Here is a 21,222-nt window from a genome sequence, read left to right as displayed (position 1 = left end):
TACACTTTTTGATCGAAAAACATTAAGGGAGACCCCTGAAGGTCGAAAAATAATGTATGTTCGTGATTTTTTTCGGGTGTTAGGCCGATTAGCGATTAATTGGAGCTCACCACGTGCTGTGACATACTGATCGCTTTAGATCGTGCTTTTTTTTTTGATATTTCATGCCACTCCATTCTACATGTAATCAACCCAACACAAGGGTGCCAAATATGATTACATGTCTTCATTTTATAAACAATTGAATTGTGAGATATTTAACTTAGTAATAAATTGTATGTATGCGATATATTCCACAATATGCATTATGTAAATTACAATAAAGTTATATGATTTATTGAACAAAGCGAAAATAATAATTTAACAACCCAATTTTTATTTTCGTTCGATGAGTTCAATTGTGAAGATATTGATGAAAATCGTCTTGCATTCACTCGCGGCAAACCATTTCACAAACTGTTTCGCCGCATTGAAAATCCGCAACGCATCGCGTTCACTATGTCAGGCCCGGGCGGTTCGCATTTGGGTTGCATTTTGCGTGAACGGAAGATCTTTCCCGCAAACGGGTCCGCGCCCGCACCCGCATCGCATCGCGTTCACTATGTCCTCGACCTTAGAAGTAAAGTGAAGCGTTCGGGTATTTTGGTTATTGTTTAAGGTATATTTGAAGATGTATTTTCCATCTAAAAAAACGCACTCAAAACAACGCAGAACGACGCACTCACAGAACGAACTTCGATAAATATTTTGAAACTTTAGGACAATACCTGAAGAGTTACATAGGGGTTTTGGAAAATTTGAACAATTGCCAAAATGGCATTTTTGTTATAAATGAGCTGTTTAGAAACTCATTAAAAATCGAGAAAATGAGATATAAAAAAAACTGCTATGTAACGCTTTGGATAATTCATTTCTACATGCTGAAAAAAAAAATTCAGCCAAATCGGTCGAGTAGATCCTGAGATATCGATATCATCAGTAAAAAAAAAATGGTTTCGAGAAAAATGCGTTTCAAAATTCGTACAGCAATACTATATCCCTGAGATGACTTCATACTTTTGGCCGTAACCTTCCAACGGAATCAATTATCGAAAAATCCCTTTAGGACAACATTTCATAAGCTTCTCAAAAATGCAAAAAACTAAAATTCGATTTTTTCGACCTTCCAGACCGGGGTCCCCCCTTAAATGAATTGCATCTCCATCAACGACTCGCTTTAAAAATACAATGGGCCTGATCACGAACGTCACTTCACGGTGAAAACGAAAAGAATTGTATGCAATTTGTATGCATTTCATTCCGTTTTCACCGTGATGTGATGTTCGTGATCAGGCCCAATGAAAACTTGCTTCAATAATCGTGACAGGCTTTTTTTATATTTTTATTGCACTTGCACGCGTATTCTAGAATTTGATACTCAGAATACATTCAAGGCGCGTTATTTGACACCTTCTTCTTCTTGGATGGCATTAATGTTCCCAGTGGAACTTTTGCCTTCTCATCGTAAGTATTACTTGCGTCATTATTAGTACTACTTAGTTGAGATTTCTATGCCGAATAACACGCCTTGAATGTATTCTGGAGTGGCAAGTTCTAGAATACGCGTGACCACAGTGCAAGTCGGAAGAAATTTCTTTGACGAAAAATCTCCCGGCCAGAACGGAAATCGAACCCGAACCCCCGGCATGATAATGTGGGACGCTAACCACTCGGCCACGGGAGCACGTTATTTGACATAGAAATTTAAAAAAAATACCCAAGTAATAGTACGTTGAGACGGCGAAGTTCCTCTAGGAACGTTAGTGCCATAGAAGAAGAAGAAGAAAAAGATTCCAAGCAACTCAATATTTCCCAAGATTTATGAAGTTGAACGAAGAAAGATTTTGCAATAGTGAACTGGTTCTAATGAGACGATGTATTTGTCGATCAGCTAAGTGAACGGTATCAGATATTAGGCACTAACTTACGTATATAAGTTTGATTGGCAATTTTGGAGTTGAATTCGTCCAAGCTACATAACACAACACAACATGTTTATATCCTCAAAGGTATGCTAATAACCAAGGCGCCTCTATATATACCAGGTGAAACAATCATATGAAATGCACTTTCAGCCATATTGGAATTGCTGTCGGTATTGTTTACAAACAGCATCATAACGCTGCCGGCGGCTCTCTACAAACTGCTACGACGCTTATTCAAACGACGCCTACTAAGTTCGGCTTTCGCGAATTTGTGTGAAAAAGAAGGGATGATTTTGTAGAATTTCATTCTTATTTCCACTACTCTCGCATGTGAAAATGCAAAAATGGTGTATCCTAGCAATAACAAAACAAACAACCCCCGCTCCACAAACCGTAATCCCCTTCTTATAGAAGTGATGATGTTGCTTCACCTGTTATATATTAATATAAACGCCTTGATAATAACCATATCGATATTATATACTCGTGTTGTTTTGTTTTATGTGGACAGCCCCTTACATCTCAAAAATGATGAAAATCTCATAAACGGGGTGAAGTCCGATCTGAAGTTGCCTCAGCGAAACAAAATTTTTAGATGATTTTTTAATTCAGTGTTGACTCACGATGCGTTACCGAACCGTTGCTGTCCAGTTGACATTTGTGCGTTACGCAAAAACACCCGTTGTTCGCTCATTTCGGAAGCTGCGCGCTTGCTAATCTCTGCAGAAGCATTTTGCGAGAACAGCTGGTGTAGTGATAGTGTTTGCCACTGTTTAGGATTGCTGGACGCACAGAATCAAAGTTTTTGTCGCGCGAAATAAGCAGCACGATGTCCGACGGCCAGGAAACTGTCCCCGAGGGTTGGGAAAAGCGCACCAGCCGGTCTACAGGTATGTACCATAGGAAGTTGACCACAAATTGCGCATAAAATGCCGCTACCCGGTTTAGTTTAATGCTATGTTTTATGGTATTTTTCAGGCATGACCTATTATTTGAACATCTACACCAAAGAATCGCAGTGGGATCTCCCGACTAAGCCGGCGAGTCCTGAGGTGAGTATCGCCTCATTGAAACGAAAAAAAAGCGATGATGTAAATACCACATCAATTTTAGGAAACAACCGAAGTTCAGTGCGCTCACCTGCTGGTGAAACACAAGGACTCCCGGCGGCCAAGCTCTTGGCGGGACGATAACATCACTCGTTCCAAAAGTGAAGCCATCCAAATCCTCGAAGGGTACAAAAAACAGATACAATCGGGCGAAGCGACGCTGCCAGAGTTGGCTCAGAAATACTCGGACTGCAGTTCCGCCAAACGAGGGGGAGATTTGGGAATGTTCAAGCGGGGCATGATGCAGAAGCCTTTCGAGGATGCGTCGTTTGCGCTCAAGGTGGGCGACATGTCCGACATAGTCGATACCGACTCAGGGGTGCATTTGATTTTGAGACTTAAGTAAGCAAGTTGTGGCGGTTTGGGATTTCAATGGTTACGAAATAAAATGGAAAGGTATCGTTTAATGTCTATTAATATTAGCAGTTCAGATTAACATGTGTTAAATATACAGCTAAAGAAATACAAAACTACAACTTAAGCTTCTCTATCAAAAGTTTTGCCCCCATAAAATTTTGCTTTTTCAAATCTTTTTTGAGGGATTTGAGTTTTTGTTGGATTTGTTTCTGAACGTGTTCAGAAGAGTTTTCAAATATCAGCAGCAGCAAGAAGCATGGTCGATTTTGCGAAATCCACAATTTGACCTGAAACAATCGCTGAAATCAATTAAAATACACATTAAGTATTATTCTTTGTGTAAGCTTACATCCTCCAGATTTTCTATCACAGCCTCGCCAAACTGAGAGGACTCGTCATCCTCCTGACGTTTTTCTTGGTCTAATTTGATGATTTTCTTGATGGCAATATGTACTCCGGCGTGTTCTATCCCATTCACCAGTGGATTGGCTGCGAGAAGCCTTTCGCGTGTTTTTTCCTGCAAACATTTGCTTGAATTATTTGCGAATAAATATAGGAATCACTAGGAAAATTACTTTATCTTCGGCAAATGGACTCTTTCTGATTTTCTTTATCTTGCCACCTTTGTTCTTTTCCTCTTTTTTCTTATTATCGATCTGCATAGGGGTTCCCTCTGAATTAATTTCGTTCTCATGTACCTGCCACTCGGCATCACAAACTACCTTTGCCAGTTCCTCGTGGACCCTTTTCAAATGATCTCCGCTCACTACAAAATGAGAAGTAAAGATATATACCACAATAATAATAGCAAGCACCATCTTACGGGTTTTAACAATCGCGGCCGTGAGCAGCGCCGTATGTCCTCCTCGTAACCAAAAAGTGGCATTTTTTTCAACTGCCTTGCAAAACGGTTCCACAGCGGCAGAGAAAATTTCCTTCCGACGAATTTCTTTATCTTTTTTGCTGTACTTCAAATATCCATCCAATATCTCAATCTGAGTCGGATGCAACAGATCCTTATCTGCCGGAGAAAAAATCCAACCCACCACTTTCCGTCCCCATTCCCCGCTGGACACAATCGCTTCTACTTTTTCCATAATTACGGAAACCAACTGCTTCCCCAGAATAACCGTATCATCGTAGCAGTTCAAAATGCACAAAATCAAACGGTGACCATGTTCGTGAACACTCAACTTTTCCACAAAGGGTTTGAGAGATTTGAGCGCTGCGCGACGATCTTTAACAACAGAGTTTAGAAAACAAAAAATCGCAGCCGATGTTCCATCCTTGGTGCTGGAAATCGAAGCCAAATGAGGCAGATAGAGTTCGATAACTTCCGTGCGTTCGAGTTCTCCGGCTTCCTGAAGAAAATCCAATAAAAGAGCATGGAATAAGGCGTTATCGGTGAGCTGCTTGTTTGCAGCCTGCAACAAATGTCCCTTCACAGTGGATATAACTGTCTTCTTCATGTACTCGTTAGTTTCCCATGTATCCTTCATACAAGTGACCTTTTTGTCTTTAGTCTGTTGATATATTTCCGAGTAGAATGCCTGCCGCATGTAACACTTTTGTTCGTTTGTGGCGTATTCGTTGTAAACCGAATCCACAATCGAGCCGCCAAATGACTGATTGGCAATTTTGACGACATGTTTGGTAATTGCATCCACAAGTTTGGCCCACAGCGGTTTCGTGCCATTCTTCAGCAAACTGGAAACGCAATGATGGCCATATTTGGAAACGGCCAGCTCGTGTATATGCGGAATTAGCTTCTCAGCTATTTTTAACCGAATATCATCGGAGGCATTCTTGATCATACATTGGATCACGCGGGCGGTATCATGGCTTGTCGCTATCCTGTTGTAAGTATCGTCCTTGTTAAGCTTCTCGTGTAGATCGCCAACGAGCTGTTCTTTATTTTCCGTTGATTTCCTGAAACGATAAAATCATCAATTGATGTTGTTTTCTGGAAATGTTAAATATCTTACTTCTTCAATGTCTCGTAAATCTTCTTCGCACCCACACTCAGCTCATACAAATCCTTGGTCTTCAATTTCCGCCGCTGTTCCCGCAGCTCCTTCTGCTTGGTTTTTAAACTATTCCAGTATTCTCGTTTCGATTCCGGTGTATTCTGAACGAACGCTTTTTTCTCCCCGAATGATTTTTGATCATTCCTACCTTTAAAGTTACCTCCACTCTTAGCACCATCGAACTTTTTACCACCGGGAGCTAACTTCTTTTGAAATTTACCCTTCGAATCACTGTCCTTAGGAACTGACTTCTTCAACAATTTCTCGCCATCGTTGTTATTCGATTTTAGCTTTTTGGTGGCTGATTTTTCACCTTCGCTGGTTATTGAGCGCTTCTTTGTTTGGATCATTTCACAGTTAATGATTATATGTTTATTTGTAACTTATATTATTGTACTCGATACAGCAATGTGCACTACAAACCGCGTAACGAATTGTAATCAACAAACACACGTTTTTCGAATTGACAGCTCCGAGAGGACGGTATAGAAACCAGAAACGATATCCCTGTAGGAAAGAACACGGGAAATTTTAAGTGAAGTTGGGTGTGAAGATTCTCTCAGTGAGTAAATGAAATTCGTCAATTGGGTCAATTGATCTTGCACTCTTAGGAAACATTGGTACATATGATGAATTTTTCGGTAAATATTACCAATCATGAGTAAATTTTTGCAATACGAATTATTCGTACATATTACGCGATAACAATGGTAAACAAATGTGAAAGCAGCCAGTATAACCCAGCATAAGCCGTCGGTTCAACGTTGGTTTAACATAAGCTACAGTTCGGGGACTTCGGGGTGGCTTTTTAGAACACTTCTGGTAAGCTTGAAGAGCCAAATGATATTTAAATATATTTATTTCTGTCCCAATTACAGAGGTCTCGATAAAAAGTTTTGCTCCCTATCTAAGTTAAAATTAAATAACGCCGTCCGGTTGCTGATGTTGCTTTGCTGTTCGCTCATTCCGCTATGGTTGGCTTATTCTGCTGATTATGGTTGGCTATGAATGGCATAAACATGCAGTTCCGTTGATTCTCCTGTGAAAAAAAAGGTTCGATGTTATCATCTGAATCATACCAGTAGTCGGACTCACCGTTTTAATTTGTTGGGAAATAAACATCAACTTTGGAACTGGAGGAACGGTCGAAGGGCAGCTATTTGATACCGCCGGTAGAAAAATTCTGAGTCAGGACAAGAATGTCAATTTAATATTTTGTTTACATAATTGTGGAAGAAGATGTTTCTGTGGCTGTGTAAGCGGTGATTGGAGTTATATTCCAGAAAAGTGCACTTCGGAGTCAGCGAACTCGAAAGTACAGGAAGTTTCAAGTTCTGAACAATAAGTGTTGGAATAAAGTTTCGGATAAGTTATGAATCACGGGTAAGTGAAACAAATTAAGAGATCTGGGGATGTTGTTAATGACAGTATTTCCACAGGCCATATTCTGATGTTTTCGAAGCAACAAATGAAGCTCAAAAAGTGCAGTGACAATTGGTAACCGACAACGAGAACACAGAATTATACGGAACGTTGTTACGAAATTCAACCGAGCCAACTTGAAATGTTACATCAAAACATCCGCCTGTCATCAAGAGCCCAAGTTCCGACCTCTACAAATTGAAATTAAAATTGAACTACGGGGGAGCGGTCAAGCAGAACGACTTCAGGAATTAGAGTAGCAATTAAATTATTTGAAGTTCTTATGAATAAGTTAGAGATAATACTGAAAGTGTCGACGGCTTATGAGTTTCGTAGTGAGATTCTTCTCATCAGCAACAAATCCTGCGTTTGTCAATAGCAACGGTAATCAGTACGAAGGGTTTAACTATGCTAAAAAATATTTATAAACTCATGATTTTGTGTTGATGGGTAGTGATGAATGATGCCAAGATTTTTTTTTCAAGATGGATTTATTTCGTGTTATTTCATAAGGTGATTTGTAATCTAATTGGTCATGTTAATCAGATGAGAAACAATTCATACTTATCATTAGTTCAACAACATACAACATACATTGATACTACTCAACTTACTATTAGTTCATACAATGCATTCTTCTTCTTCTTGAATGACGTTAACGTTCCCTGTGGAACTTTTGCCGTCTCAACATATGCATTAACTAGCGTCATTTATTAATACTTAGTTGAGATTTCTTAAGCCAAATAACACGCCTTGAATGTATTCCGAGGGGCAAGCTCTTGAATACACGTGACCACAGTGCAAGTCGAAGGAAATTTCTCTGACGAAAAATCCCCCGGCCAGAACGGGAATCGAACCCGAACACCCGGTATGATAATGTGAGACGCTAATCACTCGGCCACGGGTGCACTGTAATGCATTCTTATTTCTACAATAAACGAAAGTTTCCCTGGATAAAAGGGCAAAAAGTCGAATTGATTGATTTTATTTTATGATTCTCTTGTGGTGCAAACAAAATCACGAAACGCATCACCAATCTGCTCCCCGGTTTTCGTTACATCGTGGTGAAACGAATTATGCGATGATCTTTGAAACCTTCACTCTCCATAATCACATTTGAATATACTTTGAAATATTCTTCTGAAGCTCGAGCATATGGTCACAAAATATGTGCCAATACCCAGCAAATATTAAATCGTATAATTTTGCACGTACTAAGTCTTACAAGAAATCCGAATAAATCATAATCGCATATAATATCAATCAAAGTATGTATCGTGTATATTTGAAATCGCATAAAATGTAGAAACACGATTTTATATATCATTATCAAATTAAGTCGCAATTCGGTATAATAAACATCAGTTTTATGATGTACATTGTCATAAAGTATATTTAGTCCGCATCATATGCGTATATTACGCTGATGCAGTTTGTGTGTCTTATAAGCGTATAATTTAAATCGATTCAGTACTGTAGTAAATCGTGTTGCATGCTGAAGAAAATCATGAAACAGTAAATCATAATAGATCCTAATAAAGAGCATATTACATCATATTGAAATGTGAATGAAATGCTGATGCACGCAAAAGTTTTAACCGCTGTTGAATTAAATTTCAGATAGCCGCGCGAGATAGCTGGTGGATGATAATCCAGACGACCGGAGTTCGAACCCACATCGGAGCAGTTTTCATCAAACATCAATCTGTGTCATTTTAAACATTCATTAGCCACTCCCAACATAAGTCAATCAATCAATTATTATTTCTACGAACATAAATACTCATATATAAAAATGGCGATTCGTGAGGTTATAATAAACATTTAACGAAAATATTTTGCGCCATTTATTTTTTTTCTGTGTCTGTAATAAATCGTATATGAGTATGGCAAAAGTCGTATTTGGTGCTTTGACAATTCATGAATATATTCATATTAGATCGCAATTCAATTCCAACATAATCGCTATTATAGCCGGTCAAAGTTGCATATGCATCCAAACAAATTCGGTAAGCATTTGCCATGTATGTATATGGCCTCCACTTTTGCATGCATATGCCAGTTAGGCGCATTATATGCCAACCAAATTTTAGGGCATATGATGTTATATATACGCTTGTTATGCGATTTAATGTTTGCTGGGTAGCGGGTAGACTTCGTTATCCAAAACATATATGGCATGGATACTGTTGTTCCAGGGAGATTGCATTCTGTTGGAATACTTAATTGTTCTGTTTCTATCAACTTGAATAGGTGTTCGGTTGGTTGTTGTTGAAGGGGGTGTAGTTTGTTCCATAGTGCAAAACAAGTCTTCTTAACAATTTCAGTGACCGTTGATCCCCCGACTCGAAACGCATATGCATTGCACGATAATCTAATTGCCAAAAACCTAGAAAGCACAGAACGAGGGATTGTGAAATAAAGTCGACAAACTACGTGAAGGAGAAATAGATTCAAAAAACGACCATAAAGATTATTCAATCACGTTCACTCTGGCCACTATGTCGCTTTGAAAATAGCATTTATTTCGCATTGAATCGCATCGCATCGTGTGTCGCGTTCACTCTGGCTTCACCATATTAATTTAAAAGTTTTGTAAGGGCCGGTCTAGAAATTTTTTTAAAAAGGAAAATTTCTCAATTTCTCTGGATGAGTCAAAAGATAATCCAAAACAAAACTGGCGGTAGAACTTGTGTCTTGCTGGGTCATTTGACTGTAAGGGCCTCGTCGGGACCGTATCGGTTCTGTGGCGGACAAGAATGAGTGTTTGCTTGTCCTTTGACATTGAAATGTTTTCAACTTTTATCTGTAAATAAAAACGGTTCGTTTTTTTGCTTAACTTTGAAATCAGTTTAGAAATTTGTTTAGAAAATAAATCATTTAAATAACTCCTCTCGCTTCAATCTCTGTACGGAAAGTAGGCGGGAGCATTATCATCATCATCAATTCGTACCTCGTCCGGTTTGTTTAATTGAATTTACAGTGTATTATGCTTCACAGTACGCTGCTACCAACCGAGCGACAAGAAAACAATTTTACCACGCACATTTGACAACATTCTGTCAAATCGATCCTTTCGCCAATCCAGCCACGTTCGGCTAAAATTTTCCTGCATCACGGTTTGTGTAAAAAAGCAGAAAAATCGGATTTAGTTCGTTTCTAGAGAAATATTTTACGGTCCACTGTAGAAACGATGAGTGAGACCATTACTTGCACACCGGAGTTCACGGTCTTCGATGCTCCGCAGCTTCAATTCAACGAGGAAGGTTGGGGTGAGTAGTCTCGCCGTGCCCCGTTTTTGGCTTCTTATTCTTCTGGACTGCTGCTGTTTAGCTTGTACTTTCCAGTCGATGTGTCTCATTGAGCGAATTATTCATTTTAGGTCCATGTGAGCTTCCGGATGCATTCAAGGATATTCCGTACCAGCCCTTCAGCAAAAGCGATCGCCTGGGAAAGATATCCGATTGGACGGGAACGGCCCAAACCGATAAAAAATATCCCAGTGAGTATTGTTTTTTTTTTCTAAACATAACCTGAAAATGTGGCATTTCGAGAGATGCAAGATGCATTAAATAATATTTGCACTTGCAGATAAGTATGCGTCCCAGTTTGGTGGTGGTAGTCAGTATGCCTATTACCATGAAGAGGATGAGACAACATTCCATCTGGTCGATAGTGCCAGAATCCAAAAGCCTCCTCATTTGCGTGGGCGTGTTCGACAGTATGGTAACATGAGAAATAATCGGTAAGTGGCAAAAATAGAATTGAATATAAAATTTCAATTAATATGTTTTTTTTTATATTACAGCGGTCGTGGTCGCGGAGGTCGCGGTGGTGTTCAAAGCGGTGCCATGACAACACTGTCTAAGAATGCCAACAAGGGACGGGATCAGCGACGTGGCACTACCCGCAAATGGGGGGCTCGTGGACCACCGCCGAAGATTCGCGATGCTTCGGTTGCGGTACGTCCGGATTGGGTCACTATCGAGGAGATGGACTTCCCGCGGCTGTCCAAACTCTCGCTGCCGAGTGTTAAAGAGGGAGAGGATATCGCAACCTGTGGAACACTGGAATACTACGACAAGGTTTATGATCGTGTTAATGTCAAGAACGAGCGTCCATTGCAACGTGTGGATAGAATCTTCCACACCGTCACGACAACGGACGATCCGATTATTCGCCAGCTGTCCAAGAATCACGGAAATGTTTACGCGACTGATGCAATTCTAGCTACGATTATGTGCTGCTCTAGATCAAATTACTCGTGGGATATTGTCATTGAAAAGATTGGAGAAAAATTGTTCATGGATAAACGGGATAACACTGAATTCGATTTGCTAACTGTCAATGAAACAGCAATTGAGCCTCCGCAGGAGGATGGAAACTCGCTGAATTCCCCGAGAAATTTGGCAATCGAAGCTACATTTATCAATCATAATTTCAGCCAACAGGTTCTGAAGAGTGGCGAGAAGGAATCCAAATTCAAATTTGGAGATCCGAATCCATTTATTGGCGATGATGAAGACGGAGAAGTGGCCAGTGTTGCTTATCGTTATAGAAAGTGGGATTTGAACAATGGCATTGTGTTGGTTGCCCGTTGTGAGCATGACGCTGTTTTGCAGACACCACAGGGTGATACTCAATTCCTTACTATAAAGGCTCTGAATGAATGGGATTCCAAGGTTGCCAACGGTGTTGAATGGCGACAGAAGCTTGACACTCAGCGCGGTGCCGTTTTGGCCAATGAGTTGCGCAACAACTCATGCAAATTGGCAAAATGGACTATTCAAGCTTTGCTGGCTGGTTCGGATCAGATTAAGTTCGGATATGTGTCTCGTGCTCACGTGCGTGACTCTTCTCGTCACGTTATCCTAGGAACGCAACAATTCAAGCCGCAAGAGTTTGCCAACCAGATCAACTTGAGCATGGACAATGCCTGGGGAATTTTACGTTGTATCATCGATATCTGTATGAAGCAGAAGGATGGTAAGTATTTGATTATGAAGGATCCCAACAAGCCGATGATCCGGCTGTACGATATTCCGGACAACACGTTCGAAACCGATGGCGAAGAGGAGGAGGGAGACGATGGAGACACCTTCCAACCTTATTCGTACGGAACGTCGTCTAAAGCTGCTACTACTACTACGGTCGCGGCTACTGCATCCGCGGCTGCTGCAACTGCAGCTGCAGCTGCTCCTACCGTTACTGCGACCGTCGCACCTGCAAGTGTTGCTCCTGCTACTACTACAACTATTACTGCTGCTGATGTCGTGGCCACTACTGTTTCAACTACCACCAGTGCTGCAGCGGCACAACAAAAGTAAAGCACAATATAGTAATACTTCCCAGCTTAGTGGAACCCCAGCAGCATATTATATATTGTCAGTAGTTACTCAAACCTATAATATTTGTGACATCATTTTTATACATTACTAGAGAGCAGATAGCCAAGCACGAGATAAAGTGTCGGTTGTATGAATGAAATAAAGTTCTATCAGTGGCATTTCGTGGTTTTCGCGATATGCCGCTGGTTGGGCACCAAATAGTGTCACATACTTATTCAACCATAATGGAACACACAAGGGGGAGTCATTGTCATTAACTTTGTGGAAAAAAACCTAAGAAAACTTTTTTTCACTTAAGGTGAAGGAAGCCATTGTAGTAGTATAGGTAAAACCACGTGTAAAAATGGGGTAATAGTGTTTGTGGGAGAAGAGCAATTTGTTTCGTTTATTTTGATTTTCGTACGTAAATCAATTCAATTATCAGACTGTGTGGCGCTTCACTGACACGAGTCTTACAATACATTTGAAAAAAAATAACAATTCAATACTGAAGTTAAATGTATGAACAATTGCAAATATAAATATATATAGAAGGTGTATTTGCATATGAAGTAAAATTCTGATTATACGCGAGCGTAACATTAGCAAATTTGTAACACACGTGAATTTGGGGCTCCTTTGGTATTAAAAAGTTCTTCCGTTCTCGATGTTGATAATTCCTTAATATTTTCCTTCGTTGATCGTATTGTTTTCACATGTTCACGTTGGAGAGCCTTAACCATTCTCTTCGTTGACCGAGGCATTTTGATTGAATGTAATACTTTTCCGTTTACTATTTTTGAAAGCATAGGCAGCCGTGGCAGTGTTTCAAGCACTGTAATACAATTTTCTTAACAAATGTTAAAGTTGCTCAAACTTACATTATAGACCCATCAAACGTAAAAATAATAATTGTATTGATATCAACACAATTTATTGATTTTCATGACAAGAAACGCTGACTCATGAATAACGTTTTGTTGAGTGGTTTTTACATCTATTTCAATGATGTTGTCTGGCATTAGTGTTGAAAAAATAACGATTTTTTTACCAATACAAACAAAACCATTGCGGAAAATTGAAAAATGAAAACTAAACTTTCAGATCACCAGCTCAAGTTTTCCGACGTTTTTCACTATACAGTGCCACGGCAGATGAAAATTTAATATCTTGTGAGTAATCGATTAGAGTTTGGTTGATATTACTTGATGGGAAGTGTGCGAAAACGATAATTTTCTCATACTGTGGCACCCATTTGCGGCTAGCTTCCACCTTCACCTAGAAAACAAATTTTTGGCCGAAAATCGACTTTTTGGGACTTAGCCTGAGTGGCCAAAAAAATCAAAACTTTGAGGCACCCCTAAATCATGTCCGATTGAGCTGAAACTTTGCACAGGTTATTTTTTTGGGCCAATAAACAAAATGTACACGGACGGTTCTTGAAATTTGACATGACCATTTTCGCTCCCACCCTACTCCACGTGGACACGATGCGCTGTATTTTCAAGAATTATTGAACTTTCCGCCCACTCTTAGTATTCTGAGTTTATGAAAAAAAAGGTTGAGCTGAGTAAGCCTGAGTGAGTCAAACATCCATATTTTTTCATATGGCTGAACTTCTTCTCTAAAATGTGTATTCGGAAAGTCATCATATGAACTGAGAGCGATCGATTTGTTTCCATTGGTAGGAGATAATCGTGCATTCCACTAGGATGAAGACACAATCGAAGAATGTTCTAGTTTTATAATACACTCGATAAATAAATTAGAGGAACAGACTATGAAGTTGAAAATTTTGAGTTATTTTTAAAATGCTGTAACTTCGTGGAAAATCGACATACATCATTTGAAAGTTTCAACTTCAACATTTCAAAGTTCGAGTGTCGGAATATACTACGGATACATTGTTATCTTAGTGTGTATAAATGTAGCGAAGAAAAATATAGGAACAAAACAAGAATATCGATTTCTTTCTGTTATTTCAAGGTTTTTCGGGGCATTTAGCTGAATAAGTCAATAACAAATCCGTGTAACCCTATCAATCAGCTTTCATTGGATTCCAAGAACTTCCCTGCTGATTCTTTCAATACAAAGTTTTTTTTTCGTTCTAATGAAGAAGTGCTCCATCGTCTTCGATAATTAACAATTCATCAAATGCACTGCTAATCGAAAGGCAGTTTTGAAAACTCAAATAAAATGTGTGCAAAGTTAATTCCTTAACTAATTATTTAATTTTTTGCATTTTGCACTTTAAAAAAGTGGCAAAAACAGTTTTGCTATAGTGTTTTTAGAAAAGCATCTGTAGTTTTGCAAATATTGCAGCAAGTTCCATTGTAAGCAAAGTATTTTGAGCCTAGTATATCCTCAAAACCCCTGTGATCGTTTTTGAAAATCGAAAAATCACTCAAGGGGGGATCGGAAAGGAATTCGGGGTTTTTGAAAAAAAATTGATGCTAAATGTCTTAAAATTGCATAAAACGTCGAGAATTAGTGTCATCTCTAATTTTTTTTTGTCAAAAATCGGCACTCTGGGACTTCTGACAAAACAAATTTTTTTTGATGAATGATGAAGTCCGAATGAGCTAAAATTTTGCATAGGGTATATTATCGCGCAAATCAACATTTCGTAGCATTTTTTCCGCATGAAAAATCGAGATAACTATTTTTATTGGCACCCAAAACCATACTTTTCGTTTCGTATTCCGAAAAAAAATAAATCCGCGTAAAACACCGCGTTGGTTCGCGTTAGTTCGAAAATCCGTGTAAAAAAACCGCGTTAATTGAAAATCCGCGTAAAAAACCATGTCACCTAATGATAGATCTCAAATGGGACTATCCTTACGTAAAACGGAGTAAAAAGTTGAGTGTTGCTCGCTTCCGAAAATCCGTATTTTTTTCCTGCAATTTCGTTGGTTACTGGTAGCTATAGCTATGTTTTCCTCACGAATGAGGTTATCTGCTGTTGCTAGAAGATTCCCTTGCGATTTGTACACTCTACTACCGTTGCACGTGCAGTACCACTGTTGGACCGTCCAGAGCTAAGAAGACAGGGAAAGACGAATCGCTGCCCGTGAAAACCACGTCCCGTTGTACCGCCCGGTGAGTTCCCCGTTATCCAACACCTAAAATCCACGTAAGAATCGTGATAAGGTGCGGCACTAATTTCCTTCATAAGCGCTAAGCTCCGTTACAAGCACTAATTATCGTAATATGCTCTGAGGGAGTATAAGAGAGAAATGTGAGCCTAGGGAGAGATGTGATATTGCACTGGTATTTAATTGGAAAATCCGCGTGAAAAAAAACTCGTTAATTGGAAAATCTGCGTAAAAAAACCGCCTAAAAAACCTGGCTGTATCCCTTATTCATGCGATGATTGTTCACGTAATTTCAAAAATATAAAAATCCATAAAAGGAATCAATCATATTTATTCCATTTGTTCATGATACTGCTGTTGTTTTGTTTTGACTAGGTTCATTGTAGCCGCCATGCACTACTCAACCTAGTTTTGTGTAATGTAAATTACGCTTAGGAGAGAAAACATTCTACATTATTAAACTAATCTTGATAGGTATGATGAATCTGCGGATCTGCTGAGTGGACGGCGTCAGAAATCGGGCGCTGAATAACGTCTATGAGTTTAAGCTTCAGTTCGCCCGCAAAGCGAATTGAAAACTCAAAGAACTCAGTAACTTGCATCGGCTTTTTATAAAAATATTCGAGATTAGATCCATGAGTAATATTTACATATGGACTTCAGCGAACAAACAAAAAAATAAAAAGCTTCCCAAGCTCTAATGAGAACAAACCATTTAATAGTAATAGCTTAGCTAACATTTTTACCAATAAAAATATGAAAAAGAACAAAGAAAATTGAATATTTTTTTCTAAAAAAATAAAGGGATGTCCACGTGGTCAACAGTGGGAGGGGTATGAGAAATGTCCACGCTTCTCCACGAAGAAAGAGGGGGTGTTTAAAAAGGTCTAAAATAGTGCTTTTTCTGTCCAAGTGGTATGTGGATGGACCCTAATTAATCACATTCAATTGCATGCACATTCAGCTTAATAATAAAACCAACCGATGGGAACCCTATGACTCCTGTCATTACTTGGCCGCATGATAATGAATGTAAACAAAAACAAAACCGGTCGTTCTCCAGATTTGATTCGAAGTGTACGAAATGCTAGTTAACTTTCCCAAGCTGTCCGTGAGACTATTTATCTTTACTAAGCGACATTATTCCATCAAAAATGCCCCGGACAATGTAATTAAATTCACCAACACAATCAATTTACCAAGAACGAAATTTCCGCCACGATTGAAAGCAGAAAGGCGTTCTGCGGTACAGGAGAGTATACGGCAGGTATAGCGAAGTTGAGTTTCATCTCGCATAATTTACATAACGTAAGCTTATTTCAGACTTGCTTCAGCGGTTTGTACAGTTGGCAGCGGGACAACTTGCCTCCTGAGAATGAATTCATTCTACATGATGGGCCACCATATGCTAACGGGGAGTTACATATGGGTCATGCGGTTAATAAGATTTTGAAAGATTTTATCCTCAGGCATAAAATTGCGGCTGACACGAGAGTTCATTACATTCCTGGATGGGATTGTCACGGTTTGCCAATCGAACTTAAAGCTCTAGATGCCTATAACAAAAAACAGAAAGGAAAAACGACAGAGCTGGATGCGGTAAAGATAAGGGAACTGGCACGAAGTTTTGCGTTAGAAACTATCGACAAACAAAGAGCGGAATTCGAACAATGGGGCGTAACGGCCGATTGGATTGATAAAAGTTTTTGGTACAGCACATTGGACACGAGCTATATAAAATCTCAACTGAGGCTATTTCAAGAACTTTTCGATAAAGGCTTAATCTATCGAGATCTGAAGCCGGTCTTCTGGTCTCCATCGTCACGATCTGCGCTGGCAGAGGCAGAACTCGAGTACGATGAAGCTTACAAAAGTCCTTCGCTGTACTTGAAGATGAGCATTACTGAAGCTCCTGGTTGTTCCCAGATATACCAAAGATTGAGTTCAGGTGAGAACGTTTCGGCAGCCATTTGGACGACAACGCCCTGGACTTTACCAGCGAATCAAGCGATTTGTTTCAATCCCGGTTTGAACTATAGTTTAGTACGGGCCGGAGACCGTCCTGGGCTTTTGTTGATTGGTTCAGATTTGGTTCCACATGTCTCCGAGCAGCTTCAGCTGAAACTCGAAAAAGTAACGGATATTTTTGGGCCTGAATTAGAGTCCGTGAAATATGAACATCCTTTGAGCAAAGAACCCTTGCCATTCCTAGCTGCAAACCATGTGAAGGCTGAAAAGGGTACGGGCTTAGTTCACACGGCTCCCGCTCATGGTCCGGACGATTTTCTGGTTTTTCTTGAGAAGAAAATGCCCATAAAATCACTAGTCGACGAAGCTGGATGCTACAATGACAAAAGTCCGATGTTTTTACGCGGAAAGTTCGTTCTGACAGAGGGCAACGGTTTGATCATGGAGTATTTGCGGCAGCAGACACTGGCTTGTGGAACAATTGAGCATTCCTACCCCATTGATTGGCGCACGAAGAAACCAGTGATATTACGCGCTAGCGATCAGTGGTTCATTAATACGGATCGACTAAAAGATTCCGCTTTGCGGGCAGCTGAGGATGTGCAAATATACCCGCGCACCTCGGCGGACACTAGCAAAAAGGTTCTGCGATCACAGCTAGAGAAGCGCCCTTACTGGTGCATTTCAAGACAACGAGCATGGGGAGTTCCGATACCGGTTGTTTACCGCAAAGACAATATGAAACCAATCGTCCATTCAGGAATAATTGAGAACCTTTCAACAATGATGGAAAAGACGGGAAGCATTGATTTCTGGTGGACTTCCAGAATAGAAGATATAGTGCCGCAACATGTGCTGACTGAGTTGAATCTCTGTCCACAAGAATTGGTGAGGGGAGACGATATTCTTGACATTTGGTTCGATTCGGGCGTTTCATGGGTGGGGGTACTTGGAAAGGATCGAGTAGCAGATCTTTATCTGGAAGGATTGGATCAGTTTACTGGGTGGTTTCAGTCATCCCTGCTCACCAGCATTGCTGCCAGAGGTAAAAGTCCATACCGGTCCGTTTTTGTACACGGCTTCGCGGTGGATGAAAATGGGCTGAAAATGTCCAAATCATTGGGAAACGTTATCTCCCCAAAAGATATCGTGAGTCAGTATGGATGCGATACGCTCCGATGGTGGGTGGCCGCTCACGCTACTCAAAACACTTCCATACCGGTCAGTCAAAAGTTGTTAGCTTCGTCCGCAGAAAGTGTTCAGAAAATCAGGGGGATTATGAAATATTTGCTCGGTGTAATTCCTAACACAAATAGTAGTCAGCTTAATGAGTCGGAATTGTATCACGTGGATCGGTACTTTTTGCAACAATTGTCTCAGTTTCATGATTCGGTAAGGATAGTGAAATATGATGCATGGAATTTATGAGCATTGTTTTTTTTTATAAGACTTTCAGCTTATTCAACTCCTACCAGTATAATAGAGCATCGGCGAGTATTTTAACTTTTTGTGTGTCCACGCTGTCAGGATTTTACCTGCACTTGATCAAAGATCGTCTTTATTGTGGTACAGATGGGGAGTATCAGCACCTTCAGATCATTCTCCGAAGAACATTTGATGTTCTCTGTAAGGTGTTGTGGCCAATAGCTCCGTTTCTAGTCGAGGAATGTTGGTCTTACATAGGTGAATGATAATTTTTTTTGTATCTCATATTTTTTACGTTACTTTCATATCATGATTCTCAAACAGATTCGGAACCATTTTATAAAACAAGTCAACAGGTTAGTGGATTAGGGCCAATAGAAGGCAGCCTCGTCACTACAGAAATCATAGAGCAGGCTCTAAACCTCAAAAGACAAGTATTTCAGCAGCAGCAACATGAGATTAATACATGGTATTTGGATGTAATCGCAACCGTGCCATCGAAAAACCTACAACTTCTGCGTAATGTGCATCGGAAAGTGCACGACTCCTGTTGTGATTCGGAGCTATGCGAAATTTTGCAAGTTGGAACCATCGCTCTACGAAATTCCACCGACGAGCAGTTGACGGTGGATATTACCAGTAACAAGGAAAGACAGTTGTGTCCTCGATGTAGACGATTTGCGTTATCGTCAGTGGGCAGTCCTGTTTGCCAGCGTTGTGAAATTGTTTTGAAAGAAAAGAGTATGATACTTTCGTGAGGTGTAGACTAGTATAGTTTAATTGATGAATATAAACATTACATTTTGTAATTATTTTATTACTAAACGTTATAAAGTTAATATACCCTGCCAGGTTATTCACGCAAATGGGATGATGGGTGCAACGAACAAAACTATCAAACGGGATTCTAGTTTTGAACATTCCTGCTGCTTTGAACGTCGTGGACCTTGCCTAAATAAACTAAAAAACGCTAAAAAGTTATTTCTGAATACTAGTTTGTTTGAAGAAATGTACAAGATGAATGTTACATGAACATGAAAAATGTTACTAATGATAACAACGGAGGGGTGTTTCTTTCGTAACTATAATTGCAGAACCCGATGTTTTTGAGCCCTAGAGTATTTATATTTTTCCAATGAATGTACGGGAAAAATCGACCTTAAAATTTCAAAAAGTTACCCTATACAAAATGTTCATCACCTCGAGAAAACATCCTATGAAAAATATCAGCTCAATCGGACTTAAGGGAGAGTGGCGTAAAGCGGTCAAGGTTTGAGTTTTTTGAAAATCGAAAAATCACCCAAGGGGGAGTGAGGGAAATCAGGGTTTTCGAAAAAAAAATTGATGCCAAATGTCTTAAAATTGCATGAAACGTCGAGATCTCGATCATCTCGAAAATTTTTTTGATCAAAAATCGACACTGTCCAATGTCCAATTCGAGGTAAAAATGCCCAATTAAACGTGTCGCATTACATATCTGTCCAATTAGCAAAATGTCGCAATCAATGTAAATTAAGGCTGATTTAGACGATGCCAGTCAGCGCTCTAGTTGAAGTATCCAGTGAATAGAGAACAGACACTCTGTTCAAGTTAGAGGCCAATTACTTGTTCGATACTGGTACAAGTAACTTGAATAGAGTGTTTGTTCTCTGTTCACTGGATACTTCAACTACACTGAGAGAAATAATTAGTAAATATAACGAATTTTTTGGTAAATACTACCAATCTATAGTCATTTTCGACCGTACTAATAAACACATATGTCAAGCAGAACCATGATTCGGAAGCCCAATATCGGCTACATTTTCTCGCCGAAAATGCACGTAGAAAATGCACGTATCAGAATTATATCCTTATTATACCTCCGTATTGCCTTATGGGAACAATGAAAATCGTTAATACGCGCTTTTCTCACCAGTTTTCAGATATGACAATATCCAAGCTTACTAATGTTATCGAGTAAAATATACTAATCTCTGGTAGGGATGCGGGTTTGTTGACAATATGTACAAAAAATTTGTAAATTCTACTAATTTTGCATTAACAAATGTATTTAGTAGTTTTCGACCGAGGATTTTTCTAAGGGTAGAGCGCTGACTGGCATCGTATAAATCAGCCTTTACTGTATATGAATATTACAGGTGTATGGCACGATTATCGTTATCTCACTCTACCTACCGTCACCGCCTATCTCACTATCCCTCTGCTGTAAAAGTCCTTCATCGACTTCACGATATGTCAGATGGTGGTAAATTGGTAATTCGCGATGACAGGAAAATAGTGTCGACGTCTCGTGGCGACTTAAAATTTGGGCCATAATTTGGGTCCCAAACTCGATCATGGAGCGTTTGGAGTTAGTGTAATCTCTATCAGATTAGAAGACACGAAGCCGGTTTTTGAATTTCAAAATTTGAATGAAAATTTCTCATCATGTTATTTAATTACTTGAAACACATATTTCTGATTTTGATTCAACTATATGGCTATACAATTCAAACATTGTTACTGAATTTTTTCATTATAATATA

At 39.5% G+C, this 21,222-nt stretch overlaps 4 protein-coding genes across 4 annotated transcripts; 3 read left to right on the top strand and 1 right to left on the bottom strand.

Annotated features, from left to right (window-relative positions):
* Positions 1-2,640: 2,640 nt before the first annotated feature.
* Positions 2,641-3,773, top strand: LOC129769940 (putative peptidyl-prolyl cis-trans isomerase dodo). Its single transcript, XM_055772482.1, has 3 exons — positions 2,641-2,854; positions 2,943-3,016; positions 3,078-3,773. Exons 1-3 carry the CDS (start codon positions 2,794-2,796, stop codon positions 3,417-3,419), a joined length of 477 nt encoding a protein of 158 aa, XP_055628457.1. The 5' UTR covers positions 2,641-2,793; the 3' UTR covers positions 3,420-3,773.
* Positions 3,471-5,926, bottom strand: LOC129769930 (protein penguin). The gene is made up of 5 exons (XM_055772469.1): positions 5,416-5,926; positions 4,254-5,359; positions 4,006-4,196; positions 3,780-3,947; positions 3,471-3,717 (listed from the first exon to the last, which is right to left on the bottom strand). Exons 1-5 carry the CDS (start codon positions 5,805-5,807, stop codon positions 3,544-3,546), a joined length of 2,031 nt encoding a protein of 676 aa, XP_055628444.1. The 5' UTR covers positions 5,808-5,926; the 3' UTR covers positions 3,471-3,543.
* A 4,009-nt stretch (positions 5,927-9,935) lies between these two features.
* On the top strand, positions 9,936-12,425 carry LOC129762837 (eukaryotic translation initiation factor 3 subunit D). Its single transcript, XM_055761394.1, has 4 exons — positions 9,936-10,151; positions 10,262-10,381; positions 10,471-10,624; positions 10,688-12,425. The coding sequence occupies exons 1-4, from the start codon at positions 10,073-10,075 to the stop codon at positions 12,204-12,206; spliced, it is 1,872 nt and encodes a 623-aa protein (XP_055617369.1). The 5' UTR covers positions 9,936-10,072; the 3' UTR covers positions 12,207-12,425.
* Positions 12,426-16,343: 3,918 nt separating this feature from the next.
* Positions 16,344-20,015, top strand: LOC129771587 (isoleucine--tRNA ligase, mitochondrial). The gene is made up of 4 exons (XM_055775385.1): positions 16,344-16,568; positions 16,625-18,661; positions 18,718-18,952; positions 19,019-20,015. The coding sequence occupies exons 1-4, from the start codon at positions 16,386-16,388 to the stop codon at positions 19,450-19,452; spliced, it is 2,889 nt and encodes a 962-aa protein (XP_055631360.1). The 5' UTR covers positions 16,344-16,385; the 3' UTR covers positions 19,453-20,015.
* The last annotated feature ends 1,207 nt before the right edge of the window (positions 20,016-21,222 follow it).

Source organism: Toxorhynchites rutilus, chromosome 1 (assembly GCF_029784135.1).
Source record: "Toxorhynchites rutilus septentrionalis strain SRP chromosome 1, ASM2978413v1, whole genome shotgun sequence".
Taxonomy (NCBI): domain Eukaryota; kingdom Metazoa; phylum Arthropoda; class Insecta; order Diptera; family Culicidae; genus Toxorhynchites; species Toxorhynchites rutilus.
The sequence above is the reverse complement of the archived record's forward strand: the minus strand, read 5'-3'. Positions and strand labels throughout refer to the sequence as shown.